At 41.4% G+C, this 19,234-nt stretch overlaps 1 protein-coding gene and 1 non-coding gene across 2 annotated transcripts in view; one reads left to right on the forward strand and one right to left on the reverse strand.

Moving 5' to 3' along the window:
• Positions 1–19,234, reverse strand: part of LOC126271845 (proton-coupled folate transporter-like) — a 156,327-nt gene that overhangs the window by 30,260 nt on the left and 106,833 nt on the right. Inside the window, exon 8 of the mRNA XM_049974184.1 lies at positions 6,995–7,078. Coding sequence (XP_049830141.1) covers positions 6,995–7,078 — 84 coding nt within the window. The remainder of the gene's footprint in view (positions 1–6,994; positions 7,079–19,234) is intronic.
• Positions 13,118–13,192, forward strand: Trnas-uga (transfer RNA serine (anticodon UGA)). The gene has a single exon. It is a non-coding gene; the product is annotated as a tRNA-Ser (tRNA).

Below are 19,234 nucleotides of genomic sequence, written 5' to 3' on the forward strand. Positions count from 1 at the left end.
AGAGAGAGAGAGAGAGAGAGAGAGAGAGAGAGAAGAAAAGAAAAAAAAGAAAAGAGTACTGAATTGCTCAGTCATACTTGTTAATAATACTCCAGCAGTTCTTAATACTGAGTTCGTAAATGCAAAAGCAAAAGTCTGTTACTTATTATTTACCAATATGTATGTTAATGGTCTAAGTGTTTCCAGAAATGTGAATCACTGACATACCATATTGTTTCTGCAGAGCTATTGATGACAATCTCTTATCATTGAAATAAGTATTTAGTGTGAGTGCAATAGAATTTGTCAAGCCAGGTGCATCATTTGTTGGAATTGGTGAACTCATGTAATCAACAGAAATAGAAAAGCTATCCTCCAGTGATTTGATTGCACTGCTTGGTGGCTTTAATGGTGTTTACAAAAATTACTTGAAATTGTGACATTAAGTCCCATAGGACAAATGTTACCATGTGGCAAACCAATAAGACTACTGTGCAGTTATTGTATTGGTTACTAAATAAGAAGCTAGATAAATCAATGACTTTATTTGACATATTTCTTGTAGAATACCTCTTCAGATTTCCATGAAGATCTAGGTGACCAGATATATAAAGACACTATGTAACAAATAAAGCTGTCATGGTAGACTAGCATGCCATGCCATGACAGCTTTGCTTGTTTCATTCTGTTTTTATGTATATGATCACCAAGATGTTCATGACAATATTGTCACACAGAAGAAGGTGTAATTAGATGAATGACAAACACTAACTTCACTTAACAAAGGTTTATCCAGCACTTGCACATACAAGAGCGCAGAGCGAACTGCCTCCAGCGAGAACACATATGGTATATATGCCGGGTGACCAAAAAGGCAGTATAAATTTGAAAACTTAATAAATCATGGAATAATGTAGGTAGAGAGGTAAAAATTAACACACATGTTTGGAATGACATGGGGTTTTATTAGAACCACCCCATATTGCTAGACGCATGAAAGATCTCTTGCGCACGTCGTTTGGTGATGATCGTGTGCTGAGCCGCCTATTTCGTCATGCTTGGCCTCCCAGGTCCCAGACCACAGTCTGTGTGATTATTGGCTTTGGGGTACCTGAAGCCGCAAGTGTATTGTGATTGACCGACATCTCTAGGTATGCTGAAAGACAACATCCGACGCCAATGCCTCACCATAACTCCAGACATGCTTTACAGTGCTGTTCACAACATTATTCCTCGACTACAGCTATTTTTGAGGAATGATGGTGGACATCATCTTTGCTTTGTCTTACTTTGTTATGCTATTGTTGCTATTCTCATCAGATGAAGGGCCATCTGTCAGACATTTTTTGAACTTTTGTATTTTTTTGGTTCCAATAAAACCCCATGTCATTCCAAACATGTGTGTCAATTTGTACCTCTTTATCTACATTATTCTGCGATTTATTTAGTTTTCAAATTGATAATGACTTTTTGATCACCCAGTACAGCTACAGAACTTTCCAGTACAATGATTCTTGACATTTGTGGATACCTCTAGAATGTACTCAAACCGAATATAGAAATTAAAATTGTACAGTCCAGGTGAGTTTCGATCTCATGATTCTCCATGCAACAGTTTAGTATTATAACCACCACACCATGGTGCTACTCAGCTTCTGCTATACAACAGTGCTCCCTCCTTATGAGAACAGTATCTCAGCATTATGTCCTAGTCCGGGAATGAGTCATCGGTCCTGCATACTCCAACTCCTGATGACTGATGCTTGCCCTGGCAGTGATCTTCCTATAACTTCTTTTGCCGCTATGCTCTTCATCATCTTTCCACTTGTTGCATTGCGTTGGGGTTGAAATCTTCAACTTCATAAGTAACATCAGACAACTGTCTTACAAACTTATAAGATCCAAAGTAGCGCCTGAGGAGCTTCTCAGAGAGACCAATCTTCTGAACAGGAATGAAGATCCAGATGAGGTCACTGGGCTGGCAGACAACAGGGTGGTGGCTTGCGTCATACCTGCAGTGATCTTTTTCTTGAACTTGCAGCATGGGGAGTCAAGCTAACTGCCAAGCTTCCTCAGCTCTGGTTAACACCTGGTCAATGTAGTTTTCCTCCATGTCATCAGGATGTAAAGGAAATACAGTGTCCATCATTGTAGTCACCTGACACCCATGCACCACGAAAAATGGTGTAAATCCTGTGGTGTCTTATTTGGTGGTGTTGTAGGCAAACGTCACAAAAGGTAGCACCTCACCTCAGTTGCTCTGCTCAACACTGATGAACATTGATAGCATGTCATCCAAGGTCTTATTAAGCATTCAGTAAGCCCATTAGTTTGCAGATGGTAGGCAGTTGTCATGTGATGACTAATGTTGCGGTGACAGTTTATCTCTGTCACAACATTCTACTGAAAAACTTTCCCTCGATCCATATTTAATGACCTTGGAGCACCATATTTGAATAAAGTGTCTTCCAGGATGAATTTGGCTACCTCAGATGCTTCAGTTGTTTTCAAGGCTTTTGTAATGGCGTAGTGTGTCAGATAATTAATGCAAACAATAATCCATCTATTGCCACTCGCAGACATTGGAAATCATCTGAGGAGGTCAATCCCAACATGCTGGAAAGGCATTTCAGCTAGTGGAACTGGTATGAGTCGGCCAGGCAGTTTCTGAGGAACTGCCTTTCTCCTCTGGCACTGTCTACAGTGTAACACTTAGTGACGGACACTCCTAAATAGATCCAGCCAGGAGAATCTCTTGCGGATTCTACCGTAGGTCTTAGTAAATTCTAAATGTCTGGCCTCAGGTGTGTCATGGAATTTCTGTAGAACATCTAAGTGCATTTGTTTAGGAATCACTGGTAGCCACCTCTTTCCAAATGGATAAAAGTTTTTCTTGCAAAGTAATCCATTGACTACCTTAAATTGTCCTTTCACATTCTCTGACCATTTTAAGGCAATCGTAATTTGAGATGTCTTGGCATCCTTCTTCTGCTCAGCAAAGAGATTGTGGAGTGCACCATCTCTCCAAAGTCTTGATGGTCTTGCACAGGGTTTCTTGAGAGACAGTCGGCATCTTGGTGTTTTCTTCCACATTTGTACACTATGGTAATGTCATACTCTTGAAGACGCAGTGCCCATCTGGAAAGTCGTCCTGTTGGATCTTTAAGACCTGTCAGTCCACAAAGTGAATGATGGTCTGTAACAACTGTGAATGGCCTTACATAGAGATACTGTGGGAATTTGCACATGGCCCAGATCACAGCAACACATTCTCTTTCTGTAGTTGGGTAGTATCTCTCAGCTTTTCTAAGTGCCCTAGAAGCATAGGCTATAACCTTCTCTTTTCCTTCCGAAATTTGTTCCAGAACAGCACTGATCCTATACCCACTGGCATCTGAGTGTAGTTCTGTAGGCGCTCTATCATCATACAGACCAAGTACAGGGTCAGTTGTCAGAGCTTTTCGCAGCACATTGAAAGAATCTTGCTGAGAACAACCCCAGATAAATTTAGCATCAGCGTTTAATGACTCTTGGCGTGGCCTGGCTTTGATATAAAAGTCTTTAATAAAAAGGCAGTAATAAGAACATAATCTGAGAAAGCTTCTCACATCTCTAATACTCTTAGGAATAGGAAATTCCGTTATGGATCTCACCTTTTCTGGGTCTGGCCACACACCTTTGTTTGATATAAGGTGTCCAAATACTTTCATTTCTTTTTCTCCAAAGAGACACTTTCTTGGATTAAGTTTCAGTCCACTTTGTTGGAGATACTTAAGAACGGCCCTCAGTCTTTTTATATGTTCATCAAATGTCTCTGAGAACAGTATAATGTCATCTAAATAACAAAGATACATCGTCCACTTCAGGTGACGTACAAGATTATCCATCATCCATTCTAAAGTTGCTGGTGCATTACACAAACCAAATGGCATTACCTTAAACTCATACAGACCTTCAGGGCTGATGAATGAAGTATTCTCACGATCATATACTTCGATTTGTCAGTATCCCGAGTACATGTCCATGGTTGGCAAAAACTTAGCCCCCTTCAGACAATCTAGTGAATTGTCAATTTGTGGAAGAGGGTAACATCCATTTTAGTTATCTTATTAAGCTTCCTATAATCAACACAAAAGTGCCAACTGCCATCCTTCTCCATGATGAGAACCACTGGTGATCTGGTGATGACCATGGGCTCTGTGAAGGCTGAATGATGTCATTCTGTATCATTTTCTCTACCTCCTCACAAATTATTTGACATTCTGTTGCTGACAAATAGTATGCTGTCTGGCTTATTGGTTGATGGTCTCCAGTGCTAATCCAGTGCTTCACTGTCGATTCGTCTAATTTGCTCTTCACCTGTGGATTGAAGCATTCAGAGAACTCTTGAAGAATGGCAAGTAGCTTCTTTTGATGTTCCTTAGTGAGATCTGGTGATAGTCAAGCTAGAAGATCTTGTCTCATAGTGGTAGCACTAATTTTGCCCACAGACTCGGCATGGGAGGTTTATATGATGCCCAGCTGTTCTTCAATTAATGGCTCAATGTTTGCTATGCACATGCATCTTGGAAGGATCTGCGGGTCTCAGTGACAGTTAACTATCCAAAATTCACTGAATCTGTTCTTAAACGAGACAACAGAGCCTGGGATGACCAAGTTATTCTCCAGTGGTATGCTTCCCTTACATTCCACTACAAGATCCATGGTAGATCTTCCTATAGGTTTACATACTTCCCATCAGCCACCTTCAGCAGAGATGTTTCATTGTTGATGAATATGGTTTTCTGCAACTGGCAATGGTACTTCTCCAAAATGACTGAATATGATGCCCCAGAGTCCACAAGACCTTGGGCTAGTCAGCCATCCATGAGGATATTGATGTAGTTCCCTATCATTTTTGTAGTGATCAACGGTGGAGGATTTTTCTCTTTGGCAGTCTCACCTCCAAGGAAGGTCACAACCTTCAGTTTTCCAGGTTGCAGCAGCTAGGTGATTGGCTGGAGCTTCTAAATAGAGATGGAGACCTTGATTGGTGTGTTGGGGAGCGTCCTCTCCAGCGGCTAGCTTGTGGCGATGGTGACCTAAGTCGTCCTGCACCCACATCTTCTTGTTCATCTTCATTGCCCTGGAGTTGGCATTGGCTAAGATCAGTCTGCTGTCCTCTGGCACGGGCATCATCAAGTATCCACCACTTTTCTCGACAATAGCACACCACATGTCCCAGTTGTCCACAGTGGAAACATACTGGTTGGTTATCTTGGGTCCTCCAGACATCAGTCTTCCTTGGTGCCCAAACAGGTTCCTCATGTGGTATTGTAGGAACATAACTCCACCTGGGTGTTGACTTTTTTACCATTTTAAAGGGAAATGAAGGATGAGAGATTGGGTTCAATGTCTGTTCCTTTTCCTCCCTTATGACTGCGTGAAGCGTCTCGGTTTCTTGCTTGCCATGCAATCCAAGTGCCTTCTGAACTTCCTCTCTCACTATCTGATGAAGAAAACTTGTGAAATCAGTTGCTTCCTTCATAACAGACAGCGATATGATGTTTGGAAGCCATTCAAGCTTGTTGAATGTAATTTTTTTGATGCATTGTCTCAATATACTTGTACCATTTTATGAAGTCGTCTGCTATCAAAACCTCCTTCAGGTGTAGGGCTTGATATGTCCTCAGCAACAGCTTTCATGAGATGTGCAACCTTATCTTCCTCCATCATCCTAGGATCCACTATTTTACCCAGCTCCAAGACGTCTTGAATGTAGGATGCTTTAGTTTCTCCTGGACACTGTGCCCTGCACTTTAATTTATCTTCAGCCTTGCACTTCTGTCATGTGTCGCCGAAATACTTGTGCAGTTCCACCTGGAATACTTCCCAGCTTGTGAACTTCTCCTCACTGTTCTCATACCATTGCTTGGCAGTGCCCTCCAAGTAGAAAAATATGTTAGCCAAACACATGGTGTCATCCCATTTGTTAAATTTGGCTATACACTCATATACCTTCAGCCACTTGTTTGGATCTTTGCCATCGTCACCAGAGAACCCGGAAGGATGTCTCATGTTGTGGCACACAGTTGCTGACATTGTAACATCTCTTCTTCTTCTGTCTCCGGTAGGTTGCGACCTGTTGAATATGGCTGGAACTCGGGTTTCTCGCCACATAAATGGCGACTCTGTTGTGGGCTGATGGGAGCTGCTGTGTCATCGATAATGTGCACTATCACAAGTTCCAATACCCAACACCTCCACCAGAATAATTTCACGTTTGAAGAAGGTGTAATTAGATGAATGACGAACACTAACTTCACTTGTCAAAGGTTTATTCAGCACTTGCACATACAAGAGCACAGAGCGAACTGCCTCTAGCCAGAACATGTATGGTATATATACAGCTACAGAACATTCCAGTACAATGATTCTTGAAATTTGTGGACACTTCTAGAATGTACTCGAACAGAATATAGAGATTAAAATTGTACAGTTCAGGTGAGTTTTGAACTCATGACCCCTCCATGCAACAGTTCAGTGTCACAACCACTACACCAAGGTGCTACTCAGCTCACAATATGAAGACAGGTACTACCCGCAATGTGTCAAATAACGTCACTGGTTTATCAGCTGGTGGTTTCTTATTTAGTGACCAGTACAGTAATTGTGCAATACTACTTTTGATTTACAAAAAATTAGACTTTTATAACCTGTAGTATTATAAAAATATATGAATTTTGTAACTCTTACTAAAATTATTCTTGAAACAAGAAAATAATGCAGAAAATGAACACTGTCAAAATTATGTAATACTGTACTTTAAAAGAGTTATTGTAATGGATATGGGCTGCAATGGTCGTAGATTTATCACTGCACAAGATTAATTTAAAATATTTGAGAAATCAGTTAGTAACAAAGAAATTGTTCAGAACAGAGAAGACAAATTTTGTGAGAACATTTCATTAAGAATGATGTTAAACTGCCATGAACAACAAAATGAAGTATAACAACAAAACATGAAGAGACTTACCAATTTCGTCTTTGGGGACCATCCTGGCTATCATTGTTCTGGCTAACACCCACACCATTCCACCAAGAGCTGCAATAGCCCCACCTGCAAACATAGTTTGAATGACTAAAAATGGTAGTTTCTATCAATACAGAAATTGAGAAAGATATACTTTATTCTATGCAGGGTATGTGCTACACTCATTATATATGACGAGCTAAATTTGTATGCCACAGTCTGTTCATTGCCATTTACATCAATTGAGCACATTTCATAGACAAAGCTTCAGTTTGCCACAGACTCTTCCTGTTGCCTTTCAAACTCCACAATGACTATCTCACTATGCTGTAACACTAGCATCTTTGACAGAGAGCACACAGTGGGGAGTCTGGGATATGAGCAGCTTATAACTTGATATGTTTTCTGGCTACATCACAGGCAGACAAAAATTTTTCAGAGTTAGACATAAGTAGTGTTCTTCAGGGAGGAGCTTGCAGGTTAGTATGGTGGCTGGGAGTTCCACTGCCAAAGACTGAGAGGTCAGTGGGGGATTCTCATTTCTAATATTCCTAATATTAAAAAAAATATTTCTAATATTAAATATTAAACAGTGTAGTCAAGCATGATCAGTCACATGCTGGATAACAACATTGCACCATAGCAATTACTTAAACAACCAAAATTACAATACATTCTTCAGTGCTTGCATATTGAGTAATTTTTAAGTATTTTATTATGTAAATCTTTCAAACCAGAAGAGGCCTCCATATTCAAACAAGAAAAGGAAGCAATGTGGCATTTTTATGTTGATTATTTCATTTAATTTAACAAAAAAAGTTGTTGTTTTGCTGTAAGCATGTTGAAACTAGATTTATATGTATTTATTTAAGTTGAAGCATTGATTTAAAGAATATTGTGTTTAGTATTGTTGAAAATGTTAGCAAGTAAGATTTTATTTAAAATATGTCTAGCACATAGGATTTTCAGTATTAAAATGGTAGTTCATTTTGTGCATTTTATGATATGTAACAAAGTTGTGCTTTTGATGAGAGTATCTCAGGTCGTCATTGGTGGGATCAATAGGTCACTGGAGAATGCTAGGAAATGGAACTGATCATGGGCATAAGGAAGAAGTGAGAAGAACATTCGTGTATGGGCCATGAGAAAAGTTTTAATTCAATGTTATGCTATAGGACATATCTTCCTCCACAGTCCCTTTAACCATATCCTCCTCCCTCTCTCTCTTTCCATCTCTCTGCCTCCCCCACTTCCTTTTCTACCTGCCCACCACGCCTTTGCACCTTCCACCTCCCTCCTGCATTTTCCCTTCATTCCCTCTCTCTGTCGATTTACTCCTCCCTCTCAATCTGTCCATCCCCTCCTGTATCCATCTCAGTTTGCCCCATCCATGATTAACAGAATGTGTAGCCCCTGCAATACAGTTCAATAAATACTACTCCCACAACATTCCTGTCATGCAGGGCAGGCTATACATCAGGGGCCTGAAAACTATTTATTTGCCTTTGGTGTACAAGTCTCCATGCAAAGCTGTTAGATAAAGCAGGTAGTTACTATTACAATACAACTTGTCTGTCATTTAAAACAGCCTACATGTCGAGGCCTGGAAAATTGTTTCTCATCCCTGACATGTAGGCTGCCTTGCAAAGCTGGTTGATTTGGCAGGCTGATGTTTCCACACAACATGTATATTGCACAAGACAGTCTATATGCCCGGGGCTGGAAGAAACTTGCTTTTACCCCTATTTCTGCTCCAATTGGAGCTAGGAAGTTATATACTCCACAGTGTTGATACTTGCGAGTCCTGTTGTTGGTTGTTTCTGTGTCAAATTGAGTTGAAATCAACCCATAAACAGATAAAACGATAATTAAATTAGGGACCTAATGAAGTACATCAACACCTTTTTGCAGCTAGGGTGTCCATTTAATTATCATTTCATTTCTAGCAAAGCTGCATGGTCATCTATGGTAACTGTTCTTTCGGAAACAGATACTATCGTCATGCATGATAAACAGATGACTTTATTTAACATATCTTAGGATCACCATTTCTGAATAACATTGCTTTATTTCTGAATAAGCTGCTGGAATTGTGCAACACATTCTATCGCCTACATTAATTTGCAAATATTTTCCATTTTATCATTTGTGATCATTGCTCATAACTACAGTTTATTGTTATCAATTGATTCACATCACTTTCCTGTGTGTAATTTATAAGACTGTAAGGTCACAATTTAATATAGATTATTTACCTATTGGGCATAAAACAGACATTTATGGCTTGACCTTAGTGAGCCACATTTTCAATTAGAGCTGCATACAGTCCAATACTTATTCTAACTACTAACTCACACTCAGCTGCCTGTGTAGGAAGAGTAATGAACTCAGCAAGTTGCAAGCTTAGAAAGAAATTTTTTACTTGTTGAAGAGTACACATGGATTAATAGGTGACAAGCTGAAAGTGTATGTCAAACCAGAATTCAGGTCCAAATCACTGCTTTTTCCAGTTACTGTGTTGTCACTTAAGCCACTGGAGTATGCCTTACAAGATGACCCAAAGCTTCAAACTGTCAAAGGCTCCTCTACTTTCTGACCACCCACAGATTTAACTTGACAGGCACATAGACACAGGCAACAGAGCATGCACAATGTTGGCACTAGTACAGTGTATATCCACCTTTCGCAGCAATGCAGGCTGCTATTCTCCCATGGAGACGATCGTAGAGATGCTGGATGTAGTCCTGTGGAATGCCATTTCCACCTGGCGCCACAGTTGGACCAGCATTCGTGCTGGACGTGCAGACCGCGTGAGATGACGCTTCATCCAGTCCCAAACATGCTCAATGGGGGACAGATCCGGAGATCTTGCTGGCCAGGGTAGTTGACTTACACCTTCTAGAGCACGTTGGGTGGCACGGGGTACATGCGGACGTGCACTGTCCTTTTGGAACAGCAAGTTCCCTTGCCGGTCTAGGAATAGTAGAACGATGGGTTCGATGACGGTTTGGATGTACCGTGCACTATTCAGTGTCCCCTCGACGATCACCAGAGGTGTACGGCCAGTGTAGGACATCGCTCCCTACACCATGATGCCGGGTGTTGGCCCTGTGTGCCTCAGTCATATGCAGTCCTGATTGTGGCGCTCACCTGCACGGTGCCAAACACGCATACGACCATCATTGGCACCAAGGCAGAAGCGACTCTCATCGCTGAAGACGACACGTCTCCATTCGTCCCTCCATTCACGCCTGTCGCGACACCACTGGAGGCGGGCTGCACGATGTTGGGGCGTGAGCAGAAGACGGCCTAACGGTGTGCGTGACCGTAGCCCAGCTTCATGGAGACGGTTGCGAATGGTCCTCGCCGATACCCCAGGAGCAACAGTGTCCCTAATTTGCTGGGAAGTGGCAGTGCGGTCCCCTACGGCACTGCGTAGGATTCTATGGTCTTGGCGTGCATCCGTGCATCGCTGCGGTCCGGTCCCAGGTCGACAGGCACGTGCACCTTCCGCCGACCACTGGCGACAACATTGATGTATTGTGGAGACCTCGCGCCCCACATGTTGAGCAATTCGGTGGTACATCCACCCGGCCTCGCGCATGCTCACTGTACGCCCTCGCTCAAAGTCCGTCAACTGCACATACGGTTCACGTCCACGCTGTCGCGGCATGCTACCAGTGTTAAAGACTGCGATGGAGCTCCGTATGCCACGGCAAACTGGCTGACACTGACGGCGGCGGTGCACAAATGCTGCGCAGCTAGCGCCATTCGACAGCTAACACCGCGGTTCCTGGTGTGTCCGCTGTGCCGTGCGTGTGATCATTGCTTGTACAGCCCTCTCGCAGTGTCCGGAGCAAGTATGGTGGGTCTGACACACACACACAAAATTCGAGCTTTCGCAACCGGCAGTTGCTTCTTCAGGAAAGAGGAAAGGAGAGGGAAAGATGAAAGGATGTGGGTTTTAAGGGAGAGGGTAAGGAGTCATTCCAATACCGGGAGCGGAAAGACTTACCTTAGGGGGGAAAAAGGATAGGTATACACTCGCACACACACACACACACACACACACACACACACACACACACACACACACACACACACACACACACACACACACACACATCCATCCACACATACACAGACACAAGGAGACATTTGTAAAGGCAAAGAGTTTGGGCAGAGATGTCAGTCGAGGCAGAAGTACAGAGGCAAGGTTTTTCTTTGCCTCTGTACTTCCGTCTTTCCCTCTCCTTCCCTCTTTCCTGAAGAAGCAACTGTTGGTTGCAAAAGCTTGAATTTTGTGTGTATCCTTGTGTTTGTTTGTGTATCTATCAACCTGCCAGCGCAATCTTTTTTTAAGTCACATCATCCTTGTTTATATAGGACCAAAATTGAATGAGTGATATGTTCACAAATTTTTTGTTTTGAGAGGAACTCATAGATAAATTTCATCCTGTAATGACTTCATACAGCATGGTTACCATAGCTAATTTGTTATCCAGTTAATCAGAGATAGCTGCAAAATTGCAAAAATAGTTCTATTGTTGGCATCACTTGTAAATTGATAAACCATACTATTTGTGATAGCTGTGAAATCGGCGTAATAGTCCCACAGCTGGAATCTTATCTTATACCAATAAACAAATTACTGGGTTTAGTTATGAATAATAATAGGCTCCATTTCACCACTAAACAATCTGAGGAAATCTGTGCAAAAAATTATACTATACTGAGCATGTGATGTCTATTCTGTTCCACCTAAAGGAAACAAATATGCAGAATGGATAGCGTAAACATTTAAACAGCACTGTATCAAACACTGTGGAAATGAGATTAAACAGTACATTCATGATGAAGTCAGCAGAGCTTGAGCACACACACTCAGAAAGGAACAAAAGGAACATTCTTTACAACAAAAATATCCTGTGATTCCCCTTAATCCAATTAGGATAACAGCTGAAAACATAAATTAGGATAGTCTACTTTGCTAACCAATGTGCCATCTTGTTTGGATGTTGGGGAGTTACCAATGCAGGTAGCACTGAATCAATTCCTTAGTACATATTGCACCACGTCACTGAAAGACAAGAAAAGGTCTGCAGATATACTCTGCAAAAGACAATCACAGGATGACCCACAGCCGGAGTGAAGCTCACTATGGCCAGATAACGTACACTGTCAGCATTAAGGATGAAATCCTTCTTTGGCTGTTCCTTAGATGATTGCTTTCCACTGGGGCCACCCCACCAATGACTCAGCTTACGAGGCAACATCTCCATCCACACTGGTATCTCTGTCAAGACAAAAAGCATTGCCTTTATTGAACACTCAATGGCCCACTCCACCACCAGCCCACCAGTCATCAGAGCTACACTTCACTACCACAATGAAACTCATAATGCCCTGGAGCTCATTGATGTCAGCCCCACTGAGCACAGCTGGAATATCATATAGATAAATATTCAACAGGGCAACCCTCCCCCGCCTCCCATAAAAAAGTAATGTAATGGGCAAAAACTTTTGTAGTACTGCATTCTGATGTTAGTAACGTAGTTACTATTCCTAAGTTAGTAAGTCAACTGTTATTGCTAAAGAAGTCTTAATTCTGCTTTTACTTAGTAACTTCACTTGAAAGAAGGCTACATGAGTTGAGAAGCCCAAACGTGATCATCATCTCTGTTCCATATTGACATGACTTCTGTCTCTAAGCGTCATAGGTTGTGTTCCAAAAGTGAACAGTATAGAGACATAAGTGATGACACTTTTGCATGACCTGACCATCATTTTGCAGGACAATGCTCAAGCACGCACAGTGCAAGCTGTTACTGATTTGAAACTTCCTGGCAGATTAAAACTGTGTGCCGGGCTGAGACTTGAACTCGGGACCTTTGCCATTTGTGGGCAAGTGCTCTACCAACTGAGATACCCAAGCATGACTCCACTGCAGAGTGAAAATCTAATTCTGGAAACATCCCCCCAGCTGTGGCTAAGCCATGTCTCTGCAATATGCTTTCTTTCAGGAGTGCTAGTTTTGCAAGTTTTGCAGGTGAGCTTCTGTAAAGTTTGGAAGGTAGGAGACGAGGTACAGGCAGAAGTAAAGCTGTGAGGACAGGGCGTGAGTCGTGCTTGGGTAGCTCAGTTGGTAGAGCACTTGCCCATGAAAGGCAAAGGTCCCAAGTTCGATTCTTGGCCCGGCACACAGTTTTAATATGCCAGGAAGCTTCATATCAGCGAACACTCTGCTGCAGAGTGAAAATCTCATTCTGTTACTGATTTGTTTGACTGATGGGGCTGCTAAGTGCTATACCACCTACTGCACTAGCCTGACTTAAGCCCTTGTAAGTTCAACTCGATTTCTAAATTGAAGGAAACACTTCAAGGTATTCACTTCAGAACTGTTACAAATTTGTCTGGCAATAGACCATGCTGCTCGAACTGTCAACACAACTGGCATTGTTAAAAGTATCCTATAACTTCGACATTGCTGGCAACGGGTTATACACAATGCTGGTGACTACTCTGAAGGTCAGTATAGCTTTGAAACATGTATATATTTTGTACGAGCTGTAAATAAACAGTTGCCACTATTAAAGGTCCCACCCTCGTATATACATGAGATCAAAAAATGTTACATTTGTAGACATAGGAAGAAGATTCCACACATCCCATGGCTTACATCTTAATGGACTAGGGAAGGACTTAGTTATAAAACAGATCCAAAAAGTAGTAGACAGCAAATTGAATGTACAGTGTTTTGCTACAGATGCCATCCTTCTCAAGCACAAAAATAACAAATGCTTGGGAGAACCAACCACAAAATGTTAGATCAATGAAACACTGATATTTTTAACAATTACTTCATACGTACTGTCAAAAATGATGTCTCTATGAAACAGGATATACAGCACACATTTCAGTCCAGTAACAAACACAACTGCGGTACACTACCTGTAGTAGGCACTTATGATGTTGTGCAGCTTGTTGGTAGCCTCAGAAACAGAAAATCAGCAGGATTAGATGAAATTTTTCCATATCTATTGAAGAGATGCAAATATGAATTAATGAAACCACTAGTTCATCTAATAAACTGTGTTCTTGAAGACAGTGTGTTCCCTGACAAGTCAAAACTGGCTGTAGTTAAACCAATATACAAAAAGGAGGAAATAAAGCATCTATAGAACTACATACCCTTTGCTCTAATATCAGCTTTCAGCAAACTGATAGAGAAAACAATATTAAAAAAATCTTGGAAGATCACTACAATACTGACATATTAGGTGATTTACTGCATGGTTTCAGAGGAGGTTGAAGTACCACCTCATAAGCAGTACAATTTGTCCATCATGTACTTCAAAAAATAAATGAAAAATCCCAAGCAGCAGGAGTATTTCCAGACCTCTCAAGGGCTTTTGACACAGTACATCATGACATGCTCTTATCAAAAATTGCAAAGAGTGGTGTCACTGGAAAACTCATTCAACTGCTAGAACCATATTTAAATGGTAGACAGCAGTGCACAGAGATTGTATACTCTAATGGAGAAATACTGGAGAAGAGAAGGTCAAGTTTTAGAAATATACATTTCAGCATTCCTCAAAGCTCCACTTTAGGTCCAATCTTATTTATGCTATGTAAATGATTTTCCAAGTTCTCTTGACAATAAGCAGTTGATCACTATGTATGCAGATGATACAAGTGGTTTGTGCTGTGCCTAGCGGAAGAGATATATAACTTTATCGAAAAGGCAAGAGCTCACTTTGAAAGAGACAACCTAAAAGTAAACATAGAAAAACTAATATTATTCGTTTTAAATGAAGTGGTTCAAACATACAAAATATTGTGATTGATGAAATTCTACCAAAAACCTGTACAGATTGTAAATCCTTGGGTTTACATGTAGATGATCGACTTTCATTGAGGCACTAAGCTAAATATGTCTGTAAAAAAACAACACGCAGTCTATACATATTAAGAAGATTATCATCATATCTTAATTATGAAACACAAGGACTATATATTATGGATCAGTGTACCCTTTCTTGTCTTATGGAATAGTACTGTGGCGTGGGACATGCCAAACTAACATGAAAAGGGTTTCCATACTGCAGAAGTGAACCTTGAGGATCGTAGCAAGAGTAAAATCAGGAACTTCTTGCAAACCCCTACTCATTAGACACAATATTCTCACAGTTTATACCATGTATGTACTAGAAACTATTATGCTAGTGAAAGAAGACACTAAGATCACAAAAAGAAACATGGATGTTCACAACTATAAAAAAAGGCATAGAAAAGACTTTCGTAGGTTAACAGAAGATTAACTTTAACAGCAAAAAGTCTCCCTTTCTTTAACACGTTATTACTGAACAAAGTTGAGATGTTGACAGGGGATGATTTTAAATAGTGAATCAAGCTGTGGCTTATCCTAAAATGCTCTCATAACTTGAATTTCACATGAACTGTAATGTAATACAAAATAATGTAAACTAAAAAAAAATGAAATTGTAAAAGCTTTATACTTAGCTGAAAATGCACATGCATGTAAAATTGTGTGTTATGAGCAATAAACTGAAATTGAAATTATAACCTTTTTAGTGACAGTTACTTCGTGTGCATGTTGTTTTTGTAATGGATCATTCTTAGGATTAGCACATGGTTCAGTTTCATGCTCAGAAAAACTGGTACAGAAACTCTTAAAATATAACAAATGCCCTATGAGGAAGTGCTTGAGTGGTTTTCCCTGTCAACTGATGACAAATCTCATCCTGGTCATCCTTCAATTGCCCAAATCAACTACAATCTTGAAACAATTCGCAGAATTGTCCTGGAAGATCAACACTAGAGCATGGGAGAAGTTATGGAGCTGTCTTGAGTTCAGTACCAATGTCATCACAGATGACAAACCATGGTGCTACAGTTATGACCCTGAAAAGAAGCGACAAGCAAGCAAGAGTTCAAGTTCACCTGTCCCTAAACAAGCGCATCAGTTTAAGTCAAATGCCACAACAACACTCATTACTTTTTCCCATGTGAGAGGAGGTGCCAATTTAGGGTTTCTTCCACAGAGAGTTTAACAGGTTTTCTACCTGGGCATTTTTAAAAGATTGCACAACTATTTGTCGTGGAAGAGGCCTGATTTGTGGCAGTTGGTTGACTTGTTTTTACACACCAATAATGCCCCAATTGACACAGTCTTGTCTGTGTGTCAATTTCTGACCAACAACTACATGATATTTGTGTTCCAGCCCCGCTATTCACTTAATCTTGCCCCTTAAAAGTTTTTTTTATTTCTGCGAATAAAATGGGACATGAAGGGAAAGTGTTTAGCTGACATTGCTGAGGTGGAAAAAAACTGTGGAGGCACTATCAGGCATCACAGAATAAGACTTTGAAAATATTTCAAATAATGAAACAAAAAAGTTAGACAAGCGTATTAGTGCCAGTAAAGACTTCAAAGGAAACTGAAGGTTTCTTGTTCAAAAAGTAAATAAATAAATTTAAAAATAAAGTGTAGTTTCTTTTGGGTACCCCTTGTCATATGTTGGGTTCAGATCTTAACAGTCTTCATGAGTTGCTGGCAGTTGTTTAGGAATCACAGATCAGCATGGTGCTCTTTTGGGGTCTGTTGATTACATGTAACTGCTGATGGTTATTAAAACAGGTGCTACACTCTATAGGATTGTGCTAGTAATTAAACTGATGTCCTTTGTGGTGGGGGTCTGCAATGTCAGGGATCTGCTGATGGTTATTAAAACAGGTGCTCTACTCTATAGGATTGTGCTAGTAATTAAACTGATGTCCTTCGTGGTAGGGATCTGCAATGTCAGCTGCCCCAACTGGAAGACATGTTTTTGTTGTGTCCCATGATTTTCATCTTTGGCACACTAGTGTAGAAGTTGCCACCAAACCATCTGTGGACTGGTTACCAGATTACACTATCAACATCTGCAGTAACATAAAATCTATTTGTTAGTTTGTTTTGAATTGTTAATGTTTTAGTCCATCATCTGCAGAAATGAGAATTTTTATTAAGGGGTTTTGAATGAAGGACTCTGATGTGATACATGTTTATTTTAGTGATTGCATACTGAGCAGACTATCAACAACAGCAAATTATGGACTTCTTGCAAGCAAGTAATTTTATAGGTAAAAAGCAAGGAACAATCAGAAAAAAATGTTGAATATGATGATGTTTAGTACAGCACAAAAGCAATAATACTGACAATAATAATAATAATTGCAAATAGGAACAATTAAATATCTTAAATGAGTAGGATAGTAAAGAAGAGATGAAAGATTTTGATACCTAGCAGGCAAAATTACACTAAATGACTGAAGCAAAGATGGGAGATGAAATTTAATGTTATTTAACAGTGATTCAGAATTAAGGAATAGTGAACTGTTACTGTGGAGCATGGAATGGTATTTTAATGAAGAAAATTCCTGGCTACTGCAATACATAAAATTAAGGAAAGGCAACCAAATCACCCATAGTGCATCAATGCATGGAGCACATAAACACATAACAGAAAGTAGCATTCACCCAAGCTTTTGAGCACTAGCTCATTTTCTAGCAACAGTACACACATTCACACACACAACCATACAGACACCCAAACACTCACTCCCATGGCCACAGTAAGACTCCAGTCTTGCCATGGCCACAAGAGTGTGTGTTTGGGTACCTGTGTGTTTGTCTATTTGATGTGTGTACTACGAAACACCATTACCTGTGTTTGGAAATTCAATGGAATGTACCTTCAGACACGCATGCATGCTTGAAGAAATAGGTACTGTGATGAATACAGCCTTTATGAAATACATGTAATGTATATACAGTTGCAAATATGGACAACCAACAGCTGTATAATGGAACAACAATAATGAAAATTTGTGCTGTTGGAACTGGAACCCGAATTGCCCACTTATCGGGAATTTTCATTGTTATCATTCTGTTACGCAGCTGATGGTTGTCCAAATTCACAGCTGTGAATGCATTTAATGTATTTCATAATGACTGTAGTGAATGATCGTACTTCTGAACAACACAAGCACTGTAATATTGTATTTATCCACCAACACCAGGCAGGTGACTTTAAATTAAACTATCTCCCCTGCATGGTAATATATGTCATGGACGTAAAAGTGAAACTGTAGACACATGGTTGATGACATACGGAAGTTTGGGTCTGCCATGAAGTGTGCTCAGATATCCTAATAGTAAGGTGACCGCTCACAATAAATCCAGGTTTGAGTTCCAGTCTGACACAAATTTTGTTTTCACTCCATAATACTGCTGGTGGTTGTCCATATTCGCAACTGTGAATATACACTCCTGGAAATGGAAAAAAGAACACATTGACACCGGTGTGTCAGACCCACCATACTTGCTCCGGACACTGCGAGAGGGCTGTACAAGCAATGATCACACGCACGGCACAGCGGACACACCAGGAACCGCGGTGTTGGCCGTCGAATGGCGATAGCTGGGCAGCATTTGTGCACCGCCGCCGTCAGTGTCAGCCAGTTTGCCGTGGCATACGGAGCTCCATCGCAGTCTTTAACACTGGTAGCATGCCGCGACAGCGTGGACGTGAACCGTATGTGCAGTTGACGGACTTTGCGCGAGGGCGTATAGTGGGCATGCGGGAGGCCAGGTGGACGTACCGCCGAATTGCTCACCACGTGCGGCGTGAGGTCTCCACAGTACATCGATGTTATCGCCAGTGGTCGGCGGAAGGTGCACGTGCCCGTCGACCTGGGACCGGACCGCAGCGACGCACGGATGCACGCCAAGACCGTAGGATCCTACGCAGTGCCGTAGGGGACCGCACCGCCACTTCCCAGCAAATTAGGGACACTGTTGCTCCTGGGGTATCGGTGAGGACCATTCGCAACCGTCTCCATGAAGCTGGGCTACGGTCCCGCACACCGATAGGCCGTCTTCCGCTCATGCCCCAACATCGTGCACCCCGCCTCCAGTGGTTTCGCGACAGGCGTGAATGGAGGGACGAATGGAGACGTGTCGTCTTCAGCGATGAGAGTCGCTTCTGCCTTGGTGCCAATGATGGTCGTTTGCGTGTTTGGCGCCGTGCAGGTGAGCGCCACAATCAGGACTGCATACGACCGAGGCACACAGGGCCAACACCCGGCATCATGGTGTGGGGAGCGATCTCCTACACTGGCCGTACACCTCTGGTGATCGTCGAGGGGACACTGAATAGTGCACGGTACATCCAA

The sequence above is a fragment of the Schistocerca gregaria genome, chromosome 1 (genome assembly GCF_023897955.1).
Source record: "Schistocerca gregaria isolate iqSchGreg1 chromosome 1, iqSchGreg1.2, whole genome shotgun sequence".
Classification (NCBI taxonomy): Eukaryota; Metazoa; Arthropoda; class Insecta; order Orthoptera; family Acrididae; genus Schistocerca; species Schistocerca gregaria.